The sequence below is a fragment of the Phacochoerus africanus genome, chromosome 8 (genome assembly GCF_016906955.1).
Source record: "Phacochoerus africanus isolate WHEZ1 chromosome 8, ROS_Pafr_v1, whole genome shotgun sequence".
Lineage (NCBI taxonomy): Eukaryota > Metazoa > Chordata > Mammalia > Artiodactyla > Suidae > Phacochoerus > Phacochoerus africanus.
In genome coordinates, this window is record NC_062551.1 from 137,073,066 (window position 1) to 137,091,022 (window position 17,957).

The 17,957-nt window shown below is 43.1% G+C and overlaps 1 protein-coding gene and 1 long non-coding RNA gene across 4 annotated transcripts in view; both read left to right on the forward strand.

Annotated features, from left to right (window-relative positions):
* The first annotated feature begins 1,816 nt into the window (after positions 1-1,816).
* On the forward strand, positions 1,817-13,397 carry LOC125133645 (uncharacterized). Its single transcript, XR_007136488.1, has 4 exons — positions 1,817-2,659; positions 3,239-3,361; positions 10,570-10,706; positions 13,188-13,397. It is a non-coding gene; the product is annotated as an uncharacterized LOC125133645 (long non-coding RNA).
* A 1,690-nt stretch (positions 13,398-15,087) lies between these two features.
* SLC44A5 (solute carrier family 44 member 5) overlaps positions 15,088-17,957 on the forward strand; it is a 414,665-nt gene continuing 411,795 nt past the window's right edge. For all 3 annotated transcript variants that reach the window (XM_047788626.1, XM_047788628.1, XM_047788627.1), the window contains exon 1: positions 15,088-15,453. In XM_047788626.1, coding sequence (XP_047644582.1) covers positions 15,420-15,453 — 34 coding nt within the window. In that variant the 5' untranslated portion in view covers positions 15,088-15,419. The remainder of the gene's footprint in view (positions 15,454-17,957) is intronic.

The window sequence follows — 17,957 nt, forward strand, 5'->3', positions numbered from 1 at the left end:
CCTGGCCCCCCCACTTGAAAGGTACTTGGAGTGGGGGCTGGTTGAAAGATACCAGCGAAATACCCAACCAGTCTAACAGTATTGAGGGGGTGGTGTGGTGGAAAGATACCAGGTTTTGCTGAGTTGAAGGAGACTGAGTGTTTTGGCTGAGTCATTAGTTAAGAGGCTGATGTGATGCTTTTCCTCAGTGCAGCTGCCTTAATAGAATTTGTCGGGATGAAAGTGAAGGTATTAGATGAGAGTTTTTGCCCTGAAGAAAAGAGACAAAACTCCTCCAGGAAGGTTTTAAATTTCTCAGGCAACTGAGAAATTTACAGGAGTGGTGGAGGCAGAATCCTCACACTGTGCAGTGGTCCCATAGGGAAACCCACTCATTGATTAAAGACTTGCTCATCCAGGGGTCATGCATAAGAATTGGCTATTCAGTGATCTAAGCTGTCTTAGACCACTGAAGGGAGAAAATTTTCTCTTTCCTTCTAGATACTTCTGGTTGGTCTAATAATTACATTGGCATGAGACAGATTTAACAGGAGAAAATAAAATAAAGCCAAACATGTACCCATGGGAGAGACCCATGAGGCATGCTCCAAAATGGCTTCACCTTGAATACCATCCCCAGCTCGAGACAAAAGAGGATGTTGAGTTCGGGGAGAGTTAGTTACCAGGAAAACATGGTAAACCAGGAAGATTGTGATGCAGAGGAAAAATCCTTGCCTTTTCCATTGATAAAAGTTTCTAGAGATTTGCTCATCCTCCTCTTCCAGGTACTGAGAGGCAGACAACCTTACAAATAGAGATTTCCTTTACAAAGTTAAATGTTTCTCACAAAAGAGCAGTTCCTACTTGGTTTGTTGGTACCCCCCCCCATCTTTAAGGGATTAAAAACCCCTACAGGACAAAAGAGAGTGGTGGCTCTTCTCCCCCTTCCCAGCAGCCCTAGGAGCTATTTGTTTTCCTATAATAGACTTTGCTTGCTTGTTTGCTGCCTGTGTGTTTGAGGAGTTCATTCGAATAAGTGAACAAGAACCCAGATTCTGGTAACATATTTCCAGCATCACTACTACCTTCCCTTTGTTGCAAAACTCATATATCCTAGCTTCCCCCCCTTGCCGCCTCAGAGCCATTTCTCAGGATTACTTTAGATGTTGTCCTCCTGGCTTAAGTCCTAATTTCACCCCAAATAAAACTTAACCCTCAACTTTCAGGTTGTGCATTTTTTTAGTTGACAGTGTAAAGGCAACTCCTGTTCAAAAGACCCAAACTCCTGGATGATTTGGGAGGATGAGTTTTCAAAGGCAAAGTTTGGAGTGAGGGCTGCAGGGTGTGTGTCTTTCTTCTGATGGGACAGGTGATAAAATAACAGGGTGGTGTTTAAAGAATCTTGTGCTCAGCCTCTATCTGTGTGGGGGCCTTGGTTCCTAAGAACTCAAAGATATATTGTTATGTATCTCCCTTGAAGAACTAGGACTCTGCTTGATCATTGCACTTCCTTGACTGCTTTTCTTTCTTTCTCTTTCTCCCTTCCTTTCTTCCTCTCTCTCTTTCTCCCTCCCTCTCTCTCTATCTCCCCCTCTCTCTCTCTATCTCCCTCCCTCTCTCTCTCTCTTTCTGCTTTGTGTGTGTGTGTGTCTCTTGCTTTTTAGAGCAGTACTCACAGCATATGGAAGTTCCCAGGCTAGGATTCAAATCAGAGTTGGAGCTGCTGGCTGATGCCACAGCAACTCAGGATCTGTGTATGTGACCTACGTCCCAGCTCATGGCAATGCCAGATCCTTAGCCCACTGAGCGAGGCCAGGGATTGAACCCACATCCTCATGGATACTAGTCGGATTTGCTTCCACTGTGCCACAATGGAAACTCTTACATATATTTCTTAGTTTCTTATCTAGGTTTAAAATTCCTTACTAGCAAAGATATTAATAATAAAAACAAGAAGTAAAAATAAAACGTCTTTTTTTTTTGTAGCATTACAATGCTTCAGGCACAATGTTAATCATTTTATCTACTCAATTTCATTTAATTTCTTACAACAGATTTAGAGAATGAGGTTATATTACCTGAATTCTAGATCAGAACGTAGGGCTTAGAGGCTAAGCAAGTTTCAAGACTATTATTCTAATGAATAACATCGCTATTAAAACTCAGACTTGTCAGATGCTCTTACATGTCTGCTTATATTACTCTATGAACAAAACTGTCATCAAAGGAAAATGAAAAGCACAACCTAAAAGTTGAGAATTCTATTTTATTCAGGATATTACTAGGATTGCAGCCTGGAAATAGCCTCTCACCTCTGAGGAAATGTTCTGAAGAGGTACTGGAGGAGCCAGGATATACAGGGGTCTTTGTAGAAAATAAAATAAAATAAAATAAAAGACAGGTAGTGGAACATCAAAAGATTGGTGCTAGTTACACCCACACTCCCCCCCACTCCCCCGACCATCACGAGTTAAAAATGTAGCGCTTTTCTCTGTAATGGGAAGATAGGAAAATCTGGGCATATTGAAATTCTTTCTTTGGTATGCGCCTTAGATATCTAAGACCAATATCCTATTTTTCTCCATCCTCATCTCCATTCTGAGTCTACTCAAGGTGCTACAGGGTGGCTGCAGTGGCTGATGGCTTTATGGCTGCAACATCCTTTTTACTGAAATGTCAGGTAACATTCTTTTTCTGCATTACTTTAAGAAACCTTTAGAAACAGTATTATCTAACATTTATGGATTGTTTACAGTGTGTCAGATCTTAATGTGTTTTCCATGAACACAATAATTTAATTCTTGAAATAGTCTTATGAAGGAAGTGCTGTAATCCATATCATTTTTGTGGATGTAGTAATGGTACAGAAATGTTGTCTCCAATGGCAGAGTTAGAATTTGAACTCAAGTAGTCTGAGCCCAAAGCCTATATGCTTAATAATCATACTATTTATATATTGTATTTTAAAAACACTTGCTGAATGATTACTATGTGCCAGGCACAGTGCACAGTGCTAGGGATTTAAAGATAGAGAAGAGAATGTGTGTCTTTTTTAGAAGCTTAGTGTACTAGAATGAAAAAATAAGAAACTTTCATCTTTGGTGTGAAAGTTATTAAATACAACTACCACCACAAAACAGTAAGAATAATGAGGACTTGCTTTTTGCCAGGTACAGTTCTCAGTATTTGGACAGCATTAATTCACTTAGTCTCATGATAGTCTTGCAAGGTCAATATTTTCTTTCTTCTCACTTTTCAGATCAGGAAACTGGGACCAGAGATGTTAGGATGCTAAATCCAAGCTATGAAGTGGAAGAATTGGCTTATGAACACTGGCAATCTGGCTCCAGAACTCAAGTGCCTAAATGAATATTAATCATAGGTAACAGAATTTTAATTTTTCTGGAGTGTGAACAAGTGATATTGTATACAGTAGACTGAAAAACTGGCATTAAACAGTTTTGGGAACTTGAGAGAAATGACAGTCATTCTGAAATGAGATTCAAGAAGGTGCAGTTACTAGAATGGTCAGCAGAGGGTGAAGGGAGGCAGCATTTGTGGTGTCCTGACACATTAAAATGGGGTAAACTGCAGAATTGGTGATCTCTGAAGTCCCCTCTTGCTCTCACATTCTATGATAATGCCTACCTGAATTTCATTAGTTCAGTGTGATATAAAACACAAGCAAAATTTATATGTGAATAAGCTGATTTTTAAATCTGATTTCACATGGTATTTATTTGAATATTTCTTGAATGTTACTTAAGACCTTCTCTAAAGAGTTAAGTGTCAGATAATCCATATCCTTGAAGAGCTTAAGGTTTCACTGAAGAAGTAAGATAAATAAAACTTTAAATGGTGATATAAAATATCATGTTAACAAAGTTTTGGAGGAGTTCAGAGACAAGAAAATTAATGGGGCTGAAAGAGAACTAGACTAGTTCATGGAAAAGGTAGACTTGTTCCAGCACTAAAAGGTGGGTAGTATGTGCATAGGTAGAAAGGAGTAAGGGGAAAAGTTGTCTTTCCTTAAAAAAAAAAAAAATGGGTACTACAGTCTCTGTCTGAAGAAAGTTACAAATACCCCATCGGTAATGATATGAGGCAAGATATGGTAGACAAATAACCAGATGCTCTATTGGAGGCTGCCGCAACTGACAGCAAAATGATACATGACTCTCATTTTAAAGATAGATACCAGACCATTTGTGTGGAACATTTTAAGTATATGGTCCTAAACCAGTTCTGCCAGTTTTAGCTGCCCACCCATCTCCAGCCTACACACAAAGCTGAGGTTGAAGAGAAAGTTTTCTTTGGAGAGGAAGTGACAGAGTGCTTTGCATTTCACTGACTTTTTAGAGGAAGACTGTTCATCTACCATAGAAAAAACTCCTAAATAGACCCAGATGGAAATGTCTAGGCACTGCAGAGCTTGCTCCGAGAAGAGGAGATTGCCCCAGTGCAGGTACAGCAAGGATGTCAGTGCCTGGACAACATGGCTCCCTGCATAGCAGAGTTATTGCTCTTGGTTGGTGTTCTACGTTGAGGAGTTCTCTTGTGGCCCAGTAGGTTAAGGACCCAGTGTTGTCAGTGAGGCAAAAAAAAAAAAAAAAGGAAAAAGTTTTTTCTGGGTCTTGGTATACCTGGCATAAAGTCCACAACCTTCTCTGATCTGGAAAGTTTGCAGGCTGCCATTTGCAATGAACTTTGTATGGGCTTCTGTGGAATGTGTATAATGCATGGGGAACCGCATCCACTAACCTCCTCTTATTTTATTTTTATCATCACCTGTGTATTTACTGTTTTGGGAGTAAATAGAAGTAAAAGAAAAATTTGAATTAAAAAAAAGTTCCCGTCGTGGCTCAGTGGTTAATGAATCCGACTAGGAATCATGAGATTTCAGGTTTGATCCCTGGCCTTGCTCAGTGGGTTAATGATCTGGCGTTGCCATGAGCTGTGGTGTAGGTCACAGATGCGGCCCAGATCTGGCATTGCTGTGGCTCTGGCGTAGGTCGGTGGCTACAGCTCTGATTAGACCCCTAGCCTGGGAACCTCCACATGCCACAGGTATGGCCTTAAAAAGACAAAAGACAAAATAAATAAAATAAAATAAGATAAAATAAAATAAAATAAAATAAAATTTTGTCTTGTTTTGTTTATTGGATTCTCTCCTTCAATGCCACCCATTTTTTTCCTTTCCACATTCATCCATTTCTTCCCAGCAGCAATTCCTCTTCCAACTCGCACTGTTTCTTCCTCTGAGGAAAAGATGACTAATAAAATGAGAGTTTTGCCCTGTATCAATAATACGTATGCAGATTATTTCGCTTCATAAATTAAGAATACCTCTTCTTTACTTCGTCTTTTTCAGAGACTCTTGTTCTAATTTTTCCTTCTTTTCTGTTAAATTCCTAATTATTGTTGGAGATCATTACCTCCGGGTGTTTATGATTGTTCTGCTAGCCCCTCCATTTCCCCCTCAGCTGGAAGATCCCTAAAGAGAGAGTCCCAAGGGTTCCTTTTTTGGGTAGGACGTGAAGGTAGTTGGGATGAAACTTTTCCTCACTTGCAAAATTTCTTGTCTTCTCCAAAGGTTCTCCATAGCTCATCCGAAACACTCTTTCCCATGTTGCAGGACAGGTTAGGAGGGTGGTTTACATTTTTTGGATCTTGTTCATTTATCTTTTCTACGTTCGTTGGAGGATGATATTAAAAGGCTAACCATACTGCTCTGAGCTTTGATCTGTAAATTTTTGGAAACTTCTGTATTTTTCCTCCATTGCCACCATTTTTTTTTCCTTTTCTTTTTTGGCTGTCCCGCAGCATGCATGTGGAGTTCCCAGGCCAGGATCAGATGCCAGCAGCATTTGTGACCTAAGCCGCAGTCACAACTGTGACAACGCCGGATCCTTAACCCACTGTGCTGGGCCAGGGATTGAACCTGCATCCAAGCACTCCTGTTGCACCACAGTGAGAACTCTGTAGCCACTAATTTTTGAACGCTATGACATGACGCTTCTCCTTGTTTGATTGCTATTGATATATTTTTGCTGCTTTAAAACTTGATCTTTTCCTATTTTCTATTCAAATAATTAAGCTATGTGGAAGGGAGATTTTTAAATTTTGCTGAATTCTGGCATGTAAACCTTGAACATTTCCATTTGTCAGTTGTATAAATCAAAGGTCATAATGCTTAAGTGAGTTGCTTGAAACACAGCTTATCAAAGATAGTGGTAGGGAAGAGTGTGATTTGAATCTAGACCTGTCTTTTACCCTGTAATCAATATTCTGTTCTGTAATCAATGAAAAGCACTCAGGAGTTTTATTTATTTATTTATTTATTTTTTGTCTTTTTGTTGTTGTTGTTGTTGTTGCTATTTCTTGGGCTGCTCCCACGGCATATGGAGGTTCCCAGGCTAGGGGTTGAATCGGAGCTGTAGCCACCGGCCTACGCCAGAGCCACAGCAACTCGGGATCCGAGCCGTGTCTGCAACCTACACCACAGCTCACGGCAATGCCGGATCGTTAACCCACTGAGCAAGGGCAGGGACCGAACCCGCAACCTCATGGTTCCTAGTCGGATTCGTTAACCACTGCGCCACGACGGGAACTCCAACTCAGGAGTTTTAAATAGGTGACTGATGAAACAAAACATTTTAAATTTGGCAGGTGGCATGTGGTCTGGTAGAGATATATGAGATGGATTTGCAGAGAAGAAACTATGAAAGCAATGAAACAAGTTAGGAAGGTTTTATAAAATCAGTTAGCAGTGAGGGCCTGAGATAATGAGGAATCTCTCTCATATCTTAGAGTTTTGAATCTGATAATCAGGGTCTTGTTCCTCAGGTTTCCACGGTGCCGTCAGTTTGTCTATCACATACTCAAATGTGTAAGAAATTTGTGTTAAAATTGGAAATTGGAATGCTTTGGGTTGGGAAGCTATGCAAAGACTAACTGGCTCCTAGTTTTTTTTGTTTTGTTTTGTTTTTTGCCATATACTTGCACGTACACAGAATCATTTCATGTTACTGGGCTTCAGTTTCCTTATGTTTAAACTGTAATTAGATGGACTATAAGTTCCTTTCCAATTCATAGTAGTCACTCAGAAGCAGGGAAATGCTATCAGCATCTTAAGACATTCCTCCTTTTTGTCCTCCCCCCCTTTATTTATTCAGGTGAAGGAGAAAAGAATAGCTTTATTGCTTTGCCAGGGAAAGGGGGCCACAGTGAGCTCAGGCCTACACAAGCCACGTCTGCGACCTATACCTCAGCTCATGGCAATGCCAGATCCTTAACCCACTGAACAAGGCCAGGGATCAAATCCACAACCTCATGGTTCCTAGTTGGATTCATTTCCGCTGCACCATGACCGGAACTCTTTTTTTTTTTTTTGCTTTTGTTTTTTAGGGCTGCACCAGCAGCATATGGAAGTTCCCAGGCTAGGGGTCCAGTTGGAGCTGCAGCTGCCAGCCTACCCACAGCCACAGGAATGACGGATCTGAGCTGCACCTGTGACCTGCCCTACAGGCCACGGCAACACCGGATCCCCGACCTACTGAGCAAGGCCAGGGATTGAACCCACATCCTCAGGGATACTAGTTGGATTCCTTTCCACTGCATCACAAAGGAACTCCAAAGGGCATACAATCTTAAGAATTCTACCACAAGAGGGAGCAAGAAGTGTGGAGCAGATGTATCCGTAGAGTGTGGGAGAAAGCCGCTTGTATAAGCCAGACCAACAACAGCAAAAAAAATCTGCCATCAAAGTCAACAACTAAAGGTTTGAGGAAGTATGCACTGCTTAAAAGGCAAGAACAGGAGTTCCCGTCGTGGCGCAGTGGTTGACGAATCCGACTAGGAACCATGAGGTTGCGGGTTCGGTCCCTGCCCTTGCTCAGTGGGTTAACGATCCGGCATTGCCGTGAGCTGTGGTGTAGGTTGCAGACGCGGCTCGGATCCCGCGTTGCTGTGGCTCTGGCGTAGGCCGGTGGCTACAGCTCCGATTCGACCCCTAGCCTGGGAACCTCCATATGCCGCGGGTGCGGCCCAAGAAATAGCAACAACAACAACAACGAAGACAAAAAGACAAAAAAAAAAAAAAAGGCAAGAACAGAAATGCAAAACTTCAAGGAACATGAGCAATCAAGGAAACATGTCAACATCAAAAGATAACAATAATTCTCCAGTAACCAAATTCAGAGCCATGGAATTTTGTGATTTAGCTGATAAAGACAGCTAAAATTTTAGTTTATACGTGCCTCCTCTACATCCTGCCTAAAATCATCTTGAACAAAACTTCAGCCACATTGGTCTTCCTTCAGTTCCTCTAATGCAATAGTTTCTGGAGGTGACCTAGATGGTCCTTTTTTTTTGTCTTTTTAGAGCTGAAACAGAGGCATATGGAAGTTCCCGGCTAGGGGTGGAATCGGAACTGTAGCTGCTGGCCTACAGCACAAACACAGCAATGCCAGGCCGCGTTGCCTCTTCGACCCACACCACAGCTCACAGCAACACCAGATCCTTAACCCACCAAGTGAGGCCAGGGATCGAAGTCACGTCCTCATGGATACTAGTTGGGTTTGTTATTGTGAAGCCAGAACAGGAACTCCTCAGATGGCCCATTTTCAAAAACCTTAACTCTTTAAAACTTTCAACATTATGTGTATTTTTTTAATGTGTATATGTATTAGTACAATATTACATGCAATGTATATAACCAAATAAATTGGTTATATGGTTGGAGTTGGGTGAGCAATTTTTTTTTTTTTAAACTGATGAGGTATCTATCAATTTGCAATCTGGAAACCACTGCTCTAATCCTGAATTTCCTATTGGGGTCTTTGGATATGCTGTTTCCATGAGAAATAAAAAAGACAGGTTAATTCTGTCTCTTCTATAAAACAGTAAATATCATGAATGCATGGATCAAGCTGATTTGTTTTTCCACTGCATACCCAATCACCCTGGACGTGACTGGCAACTATTACTCATACATATTTGTTGAATAAATGTTGGAGAGAATAAATAGAAATAGAAAAGAATGGAAATGCAATTTGGTTCACTTCAGAATTATCTCTAAAAGTGTTTATTTTGTATGCCATTTATTCTGTATGCAAATTGCTCCCTCACCTATGAAGTAGTCAGTTGGTTGACTGGTAGACTGAGCAAAGAAACAAAGTTACAAACAGGAATTTATTTTTATTTATTTATTTTCTCTTTTGGCCTCCCCTCAGCACATGGAGTTCCTGAGCCAGAGATCAGTTTGGAGCCGCAATTTTGCCCTTCTTTGGCCCAGATCCTTAACCCAGTGTGCCAGGCTGGGAGATGGAACCTGCATCCTAGAGCTCCCAAGAGGTTGCTGATCCCATTGTGCCACAGCTGGCAACTCCATAAACAAGATTTTAATGAAGGGGGTTACTGCAGACAGCTTGAAAATATTTGGGGGGTAAAGTGACTACTTGGAAGCTAGCAGAGTTCAGGTTGAACACTCTGTCCCTGAGCGGACTACCTGGAGTGTTAAAGAAAACAGTTTTAGGAGTTCCCGTAGTGGCGCAATGGTTAACGAATCCAACTAGGAACCATGAGGTTGTGGGTTCGGTCCCTGCCCTCGCTCAGTGGGTTAACGATCCGGCATTGCCGTGAGCTGTGGTGTAGGTTGCAGACGCGGCTCGGATCCCGAGTTGCTGTGGCTCTGGCGTAGGCCGGTGGCTCACCGGCCTCATGGTTCCGATTCAACCCCTAGCCTGGGAACCTCCATATGCCACAGAAGCAGCCCAAGAAATAGCAACAACAAAAAGACAAAAAAGACAAAAAAAAAACCAGTTTTAGTTGTTTATATCTATTCCATAAAATCTTGAAGGTTTAACAGTGGGCCATACCTAGCAGACTATCTCTATGTAATGTCTGACTCTCCTTCCATTTGAACTTTATACCAGCTGGGTCTGTGCTATTTCCCTCAGAGGAACTTATGGGAAATGTGAGCCAAAACCTAGCTTTTTTCGCCTTCCCAAATACCTTTTGTTTCTTGCAGGTTTTGTGGGGTTGCACTCTTTTAAGTGTATACCTCATTGTGGGTCCAAAAAAGCTCCCTGTTAATTAACTGCCTTTTAGAGCAACACCATTCTAGAGGTTAGGTGACAATTGGGAAATGGAACTTGGCAAAATTTTTTTTTTTTTTGGCTTTTTAGGACCGCACCCTGGGCATATGGAAGTTCCCAGGCTAGGGGTCTAATCAGAGCTACAGCTGCCGGCCTACTCCAGAGAGTCCTGTCTGTGACCTACATCACAGCTCAGGGCAACACCAGATCCTTAACCCCTGGGGGGAGGCCAGAGAGCGAAACCTAAACCTCATGGTTCCTAGTCAGACTCTGTGCCACAACAGGAACTCCAAAATTAAATTTTCTTCTGCACAGATTCAGCATGATTTTTTCAATTGCAGTAGGGATAGCAATAGTATGAGTGAGGCAGTATATCTTTAGGAGAGTTTTGCTCTGAAAGTAGTAAAGTATTAAGGGAACTTGTTGGGAAGGTTTTAATCTGAGAAACCTAGAATGTACCTTTAAGTCCCTAAATAATGTCTCTGAATTTCAGGTCTTTCTGTGCAATTCAAACGTGCATAAGTGAAATCACATTTCTTAAGGCCAGAGTCATCAATGGGAGAATTGGAATGAGCTAAAGGGATAAAGATTCTATAAGCTCTCACTCCAGGATCCTTCATCTAAATTCAGGTGAAATTTTATTGTAATGAATATCTATATATCTACTATAATGATCAGAAAGAAAGGGAAGAAGTGTTATTTAAGGCCTTATGTATATCCATAATGGTGTGAGGGATGAGGTAGGAAGCCAGCCTCAGTTTCCCCACTCTGTCACATGTTGATTTTGAGCATATTAGTGCCTCAGAAATTTTTTTTTAGTGCATTGGTTGGATTATCCCACTCTCTTCTCACCATTCTTTCTCTTTTTAAAACCTTACTTTAGCTCTAGTCACATAATTGTAGTTTCCTTTAAAACTGCAGCTAAATTGAGTATTATGACTTTTTTTGTATGTAAAATGTTAAAATACTAGGTTTTTTTCCAGTAATGGGGCAAGTTTGGATTCTTTTGATATTCTTTGGTATTAGCATGATTAAAATCAGTGGGGCTTTTGTTTCTCCTTTTCATTTTCCCTAAGCTGCCACAGTTAATTTATGGATAGGCATTCGATATAAAACACTTCAGCCAAAAATACTCTTTTGAGGGTTTTATTTTTCAACCTTTTTACTGCACTTACAATAACACACAATTAATAACAATCATGCTTTTTGTAGTATGAATTATATTTTCACTTTGGTCTTTAGTATGATTTGTATGACAAGTTTATTTTCCCTGCGGAGCTCACTTGATATTCCCACACGAAGAACATGTATTCCTTTCCTCCATTCTGATTATCTTTACTTTACAGGCAGTCTTGACAGGGCTGGAATAATCTAAGTAGAATGATTACACTACATATAACTAAAGTTACCATTTTAGCACTATGGCTATTTTTTGAAAGGATTCATTCAGAATCTTCCTATAAGGGAAAGAGAGATTAGGCCCTTGTCACCATCATCACCATCAATACTTTGTCATCATCATCGAATAAAGTGTGTAAATTTCCTTGTGCCCAGCAGAAACACATGTGACCTAAAAATTATTTGATTTACCATGGTCATTCTTGTTGATGCCTCCAAAACAGCTAGAAATGTAGAAACGCCAGTCTCTGCAATGAGTCTTTAGAAATCATGATTAAGTGGACCCAAAGACTTGATAACCTCTAATTCTGAGAGTTTGTAGACACCATGGGAATCAGAGCTATACCCAAGGATTCAGTTCCTTGGTGTTAAAACTCACCTGATGGGAGGTAAAAACACAGACAAACAGTCCATAAGCTGTATATTATTGGCAGTTGTGTTCCGATAAGCTTGCCTTGTTTTTTTTTGTTTTATGTTAACTGACATCAAAAAGGATATTTTACCTGGGAATTTGGATTCTTGATTCTTTTTGAAAAATCAGAATACTCCATTCGCACAAGGCAAACTGCCTCTGTGTTAATGTACATTTGCTCTCAGCTCCCTGAATTTCCTCACCCTCACTCAAGTAGAACCTAAATATTTATACTGCCTGTGTCTTGTATTTTGCTTTTCTGATCCCTTCAGGTATTCTATTTGAAACTCTTTTTTTTTTTTTTGTCTTTTCTAGGGCTGCACCCACGGCATATGGAGGTTGCCAGGCTAGGGATCTAATTGGAGCTGTAGCCGCTGGCCTACGCCAGGGCCACAGCAACCCGGGATCTAAGCTGCGTCTGCAACCCACATCACAGCTCATGGCAACACCAGATCCTCAACCCACCGAGCAAGGCCAGGGATCAAACCCACAACCTCATGGTTCCTAGTCGGATTTGTTAACCGCTGCACCAGGAGGGGGAACTCCTCTATTTGCAACTCTTAAACAAAAGTATGAACTGTGGGCTATTCAGGAAACACTTGTCTGGAAATTCAGGGCCTGGGTAATTGTGCATGTGATATTTCTTTGTCTGTTTCCTTATCTCTTAGTCTTCTGTGATAGTTGTGACCTTCAACTGAGAAAATGTATATAAAAACACTTTTGGGAGTTCCCGTCGTGGCGCAGTGGTTAACGAATCTGACTAGGAACCATGAGGTTGCGGGTTCAGTCCCTGCCCTTCCTCAGTGGGTTAACGATCCAGCGTTGCCATGAGCTGTGGTGTAGGTTGCAGACACGGCTCGGATCCCGAGTTGCTGTGGCTCTGGCGTAGGCCAGTGGCTACAGCTCTGATTCGACCCCTAGCCTGGGAACCTCCATATGCTTCGGAAGCGGCCCAAAGAAATAGCAAAAAGACAAAAATACAAAACAAACAAAGAAAAAACACTTTTGAAGTTTCCTGGTGGCTCAGTAGGTGGAGGATCCAATGTTGTCACTGCTGTGGCTCAGGTCACTTCTGTAACATAGATTTGATCCCTGGCCCAGAACTTCTGTTTTGGGAAGTGACAAACAAACAAACACTTTCAAGTGCTACAAGTTAAGCATATCCACGTACAAAAAACAGACTAAGTTGTCAACTAAAATTTTGAGTTCTCTCTGCTGAGATTAGTACTGGAGTCATGGAAAGAATAATTAGAAGAAAGGAAACTATCCCTGGTCTGAAGCAGAAATTTTCTATTTCATAGGTAGCTGATGTCATGGGATGAGACTGGTGTTGAATTAGAAGAGCTGCACAGAAGTCTTGGAAGCTGTGCACAAATAGGTACACCTCTATTAACCTTATGTCCTCATCTGTAAAAAGTAGGAGACAGAACCTGCCCTCTGAACTCACAGGTTCATGATCAAGATTAAATGAAATAAAGTGTGTGAAAGTAATGAATAAACTGTAAGACATTATCTTAATATAGGCAATAATTATTACTTAGTGATAAAATATGAACACATAAAATAAACTAAGAATGTTTACAAGCCTAATATTTACACATCTTAGGGGTCTGAAGAGTAGTTTTGAATTAAATCAGAGACAGCTTTTTGGGAGAGGAAATTTTGATTGAGTCTCATTTCTAGCTATACATCTGAGAACAGGCCTTATTTTGCTAATTAAAATAAGTCTGCTATTTGTGTTTTATTTCCAACACACCTTTGTCATGAGAGGAACTGGGTATTTCACATTTTCTACAGATTACTTACTTCAGTATAATACATTATATAAGGTTAAATTTGGAAAAAGTGCAAAAATTAATGTGATTTTGTGACTAAAAAAAAAATCTCAGGATATTTATTAGAGCTGGAAGGAGTCTTTGAGATGATATTTTACAAACCAGAAAGCAGAAGAACAGAGAGATTAAATGACTTGTGCAAGTTCTCAAAGCTATGATGTTGCAGGGCTAGGAGTCAAAGCCAAGGCTTTTTACTCCACTGTTCTTACTGGGGCACCACATTGATGCTGGGACAACTTCTGGCAAGTGGTACTGAATTGAATCACTGGATGTTTAGGTAATCAAGTTAGGTTGAGAACGTAGGCAGAAGATATGGAAATGTGCTACTAAGATCGCTGTGAATTAGAAAGTGGGTTTTGGGGAAATCCCAGCTCCGTAAAGAAAAAAAATATGATTTGGCATCCTTCCCATGTAATGGTAACCCACTACCCACCCTACCCCTTCAGCAGTTTAAAATCTTGGTTAGTACCTTTACATTTCCAGTCATGTCTTAAACTTTTGCATGTCCTTGTCCTGGGACACTGGTAAGATTTCTTTTCTGATCAGCACGCTAGAGGAGGACAGCTCCTTCAGGAAAAGGAACACTTTCCAAAGCCACGAAACGAGAAAGAACGGGGCTGGAACAAAGTTTCTACAGGAAGCCAAGAAATCACTCCTCCCTCTCCACTCTTGAGAGCGTGAACTTTCTTTCCTCTTTTCCATAGCCCCAAGGGACCTGCCCTGAACCTTCGCTATTAAGAGGTTTAGGGCCTGAACCAGGTCATTCTTCCAAATGTCTGTCTCTGGGCTGTCCCTGGAACTTAATTTCTCTCCTCTCCACCAGTCTCTAGTTCCTTCTTCCCTTCTCAGTTCCGGAGAGGCAGAAGCATCTGCGTCCCAGGGCTCCTCTCCACTTGGAATTCGGGTTCGGTGCCCGAGACCGGGCTTTTTGAGGAGGACGGCGGCAGGTGGGTTGCGAGTGCAGGTGCCTGTACTCCTGCAGCTGGCCTGAGTTCTTGTTGGCTTACGGAGAAGGGTGCCTTTCGCGGGCCCACCCAGCCTTCCACATTGCGCCCTGACGCCTGGGAGGGGGCTTTGGAGGCCCGGAGGCAGGCAGAATGCAGGTTCCATGAGAGTCAGGCTGCCTGGCTTTCTCCTCCTCGGCCGCAGATGGCCTTGGGTCCCCGCTTTCCCCAGCAGCCCCCCGCTGCCGCCAGCGCCGCCTTCCCCAGCAAGCGGCTGCCGGATGACGGCGCGGTCGCTGGTTGGATTGGAGCTGGCGGCTCAGACGGGACACCTAGGGTGGGGGAGTAGGGGAGGGAGGGTGTGGGAAAGGGGGAGGTCAGCGCTGGGCGGGCACTCGAGGGACCCAGAGCTGCCCCTCCAGCAGCCAGAGCAGCACAGCTGCATCCACTGCCGCCGCCGCAGCCACAGAGGCCACAACAGCTCGAGCGCGAGTCTCTCAGCGCTGCGCGGCGTAGAATAGAGGGGCGGCGGTGCCCGCCCCAACCGAGCGGAGCCGAGCAGTGCTCGCAGCCCGGCTGCAGCCGTAGCTGCCGCCGCCGCCGCTGCCTCGCAGATGCCATCACAGCAACAAAGAGCTTGCTGAGCTGAGAGCCTCGGCGAGAGCTCGCCTGGAAGCCACGGCGCCGGCTCCCGGAGCTGGGCGGCAGCCGGAGGAAGTGCTTGGGGGGCCTGGAGGAGGGGAGGAGACAGAAGATGGCTAAGAAGAGAAAGCCCCCCAGCATCAAGGGTGAGTTCCGCTCCATTCACACCTCGCCCCATCCCACCTCCCACCCGCTGTCCGGCCCTCTGGCTGGCCTGTTTACATTCAGGCTCCGCCAAGTGGAAGGCTATCTGCTAGGAAGAGTTTGCCTTCTTCGGAAGGTGGGGAGACCTCAGCACTGCTGCTCCTCCCTTTGCCTCCGGGAAGACTCAGATAGGAGTTTATCCCCTTTTTGTAACCTGGGGAAAACTGGAGACCCTCTTTCTCTCTCACCCCACCCCTTTCCTACTCCACGCTTGGGTGTCTGTTGCCCCTTACCCCCACAGGGCAATGGGGAGGGAAGAGACTCTTGGCTACTGGGATCTTAACCTTTTCAGAATCAGGCCGTTTGTGTGTGTGTGTGTGTGTGTGTGTGTGTGTGAGAGAGAGAGAGAGAGAGAGAGAGAGAGAGAGAGAGAGAGAGAGAGAGAGAGAGAGAGAGAGAGAGAAAAGAGAGAGAAAAGAGAGAGTTAGTTTCTCAAGGTCTCTGCTAATGCCTGCTCCCAACCTCCCTTCTCCCTCTGTCCCTTCATCCTAGGGTGACAAGTTCTGAATCCATTTTTTCAAACCTCCATCCCCTGGAGGAGATAGGAGCAATCTGGTTCTCCTTTCCCTCGATGTCAAAGAGACTTGCTACAGGCCGGGTCCCTGAAGCCTATTTCCCCCCTTCCAACCTGTCGAGGCGGTCAGGCCCCCTGTTGCTCTTTTCCAACCTGGGCTTCTAAAGTTGGAAAGTTCAGGGGGGAGAAGCGCTGGCAGGGAAGACAGGGAAGAGCTTGTTGCTCCGGTGACTTCGGGCATTGCCGCCTGGTCAGGAGCTGGAATCCAGAGGGGGCCTCCTGTGTGGCTAGGGCAGAGGGCCGTCCCCGTCACTTGCGCAGCGCGGTGCGCTGGGCGCAGGTGCATCGGCAGCCGGCGCCTGCTGAGCTGACCCGCAGTGGTCGCCGCTTGCTGGATCCCCAGCGCTCCCGCTCTCCAGCTGGAGAACCAGCAGCGGTCGGGAGGTTGTCTGCAGCACTGCAGAGAGGTGGAAAGCAGCTCGACACCATGAGGGGCAAGAAAGGCTGTGCGCGGGAGAACTGGACCTGAGCATTGGTGGGGAGAAGGAAGGAGCGGTGTTTGAAGTTGGATTTGGACCCAATGGGCTTCGTGGCTCGGGAGGCGGAGACTTATTGAGCCTTGGGGTTATGTGAAATAGGACCACACTCTTAAGATGCGAGGAGGGTGTATTATTGAATTTATCGGCTTGGTTTACAACAGCGCGCTCGGCTTTGGCTTGGTTCTCCCCCCACCTTCACCCCAGCCCAAGTTCTTGCGCCCCCCCGCCCCGCCGAGTCTTGCTTGTGGGAGTCTTGCTTGCTCCACTCTAGAGGTCACTAGGGGGGCACAACTTCATCTTGGTGCTTCAGCTTGCCTTTTAATTGCCCCGGGGTACTCAAATCACTTATTGGATTGGAAAGGGTTTCAAACCAGGAGGCTTAATATTTTGGAAGATGTTACTATAAAACACCCAGGATTTTCTGCTTGAAACTATAATACTTCTACCGAAATGTATTTACTTAAAAATAACACAGTTCCTTTAAAATAGAAGCGGTCTTAAACCTCATTTTTTCCCCCTCTCCCAATGAATTAGTACATGCTTATGGTGGTAGACAACTAAAGAAAGAATGAGAGAATACATTCATCTACAGCTTCTTTATCATAACATAAAATAATTAGTCTAAACCCAGATTGACAGGGTGCATTAGCTGCACTTTTGGTTCGCTCCATTTTTATGGAACCATATGGCACCATGAATGAAACAGAAGGATTGGTTTTCAGCACTGCTGATGTGGCTATCCATTGGCAGAAATACATTTCATACCCACCCTAAACCCTGCAGATTGTAAATGGTCCATGAAGACTGGAAAAAAATTTCCAGTTTTACAGTATATGCTAGCTGGAGACAATCTTACCCTGAAATTAATCTTGGTAGAAGTACAGAAAGATGTAAATGAGACCCAATTAATGAGAAGTGAACTGGTGTTAACAATTTGATGAAATGTATCTCATTATACCTCTCCCCCCAAAAAAAAAAATACTGAGTCATTTTTGATTTATATGATAGGATTTTGCATATTTTTGTAAATTTAACTTGCTAGCGAAATAATTGAAGAATAGCAATTAATAGAGTTTTGTCCTTTAAGTAGTAATCATTCTTCTGGAGGAATTAATAACCAAGTTTTCCTAGGGTATGTTGTCTCATTGTAGTTTTGTAAAAATAAAGTTTTCTCATACTACATGTTTTTCTTAAAAGTAAAATTATGTTATTTAGCTCTTATTAACTTGTGATTTCTGTCCTCTATTACTGAGTTTATTTCTTTTTTTATTAAAAAACCAAATTACTTAATATTTCTTAGAAGGAAAGATACCTTAAAAAAGTCTTTGGAGTTTCCCTTTAGCAAAGTGCAATTAATTGTGATATTTTACAAAAAATAAAAGCAAGCCCAGGA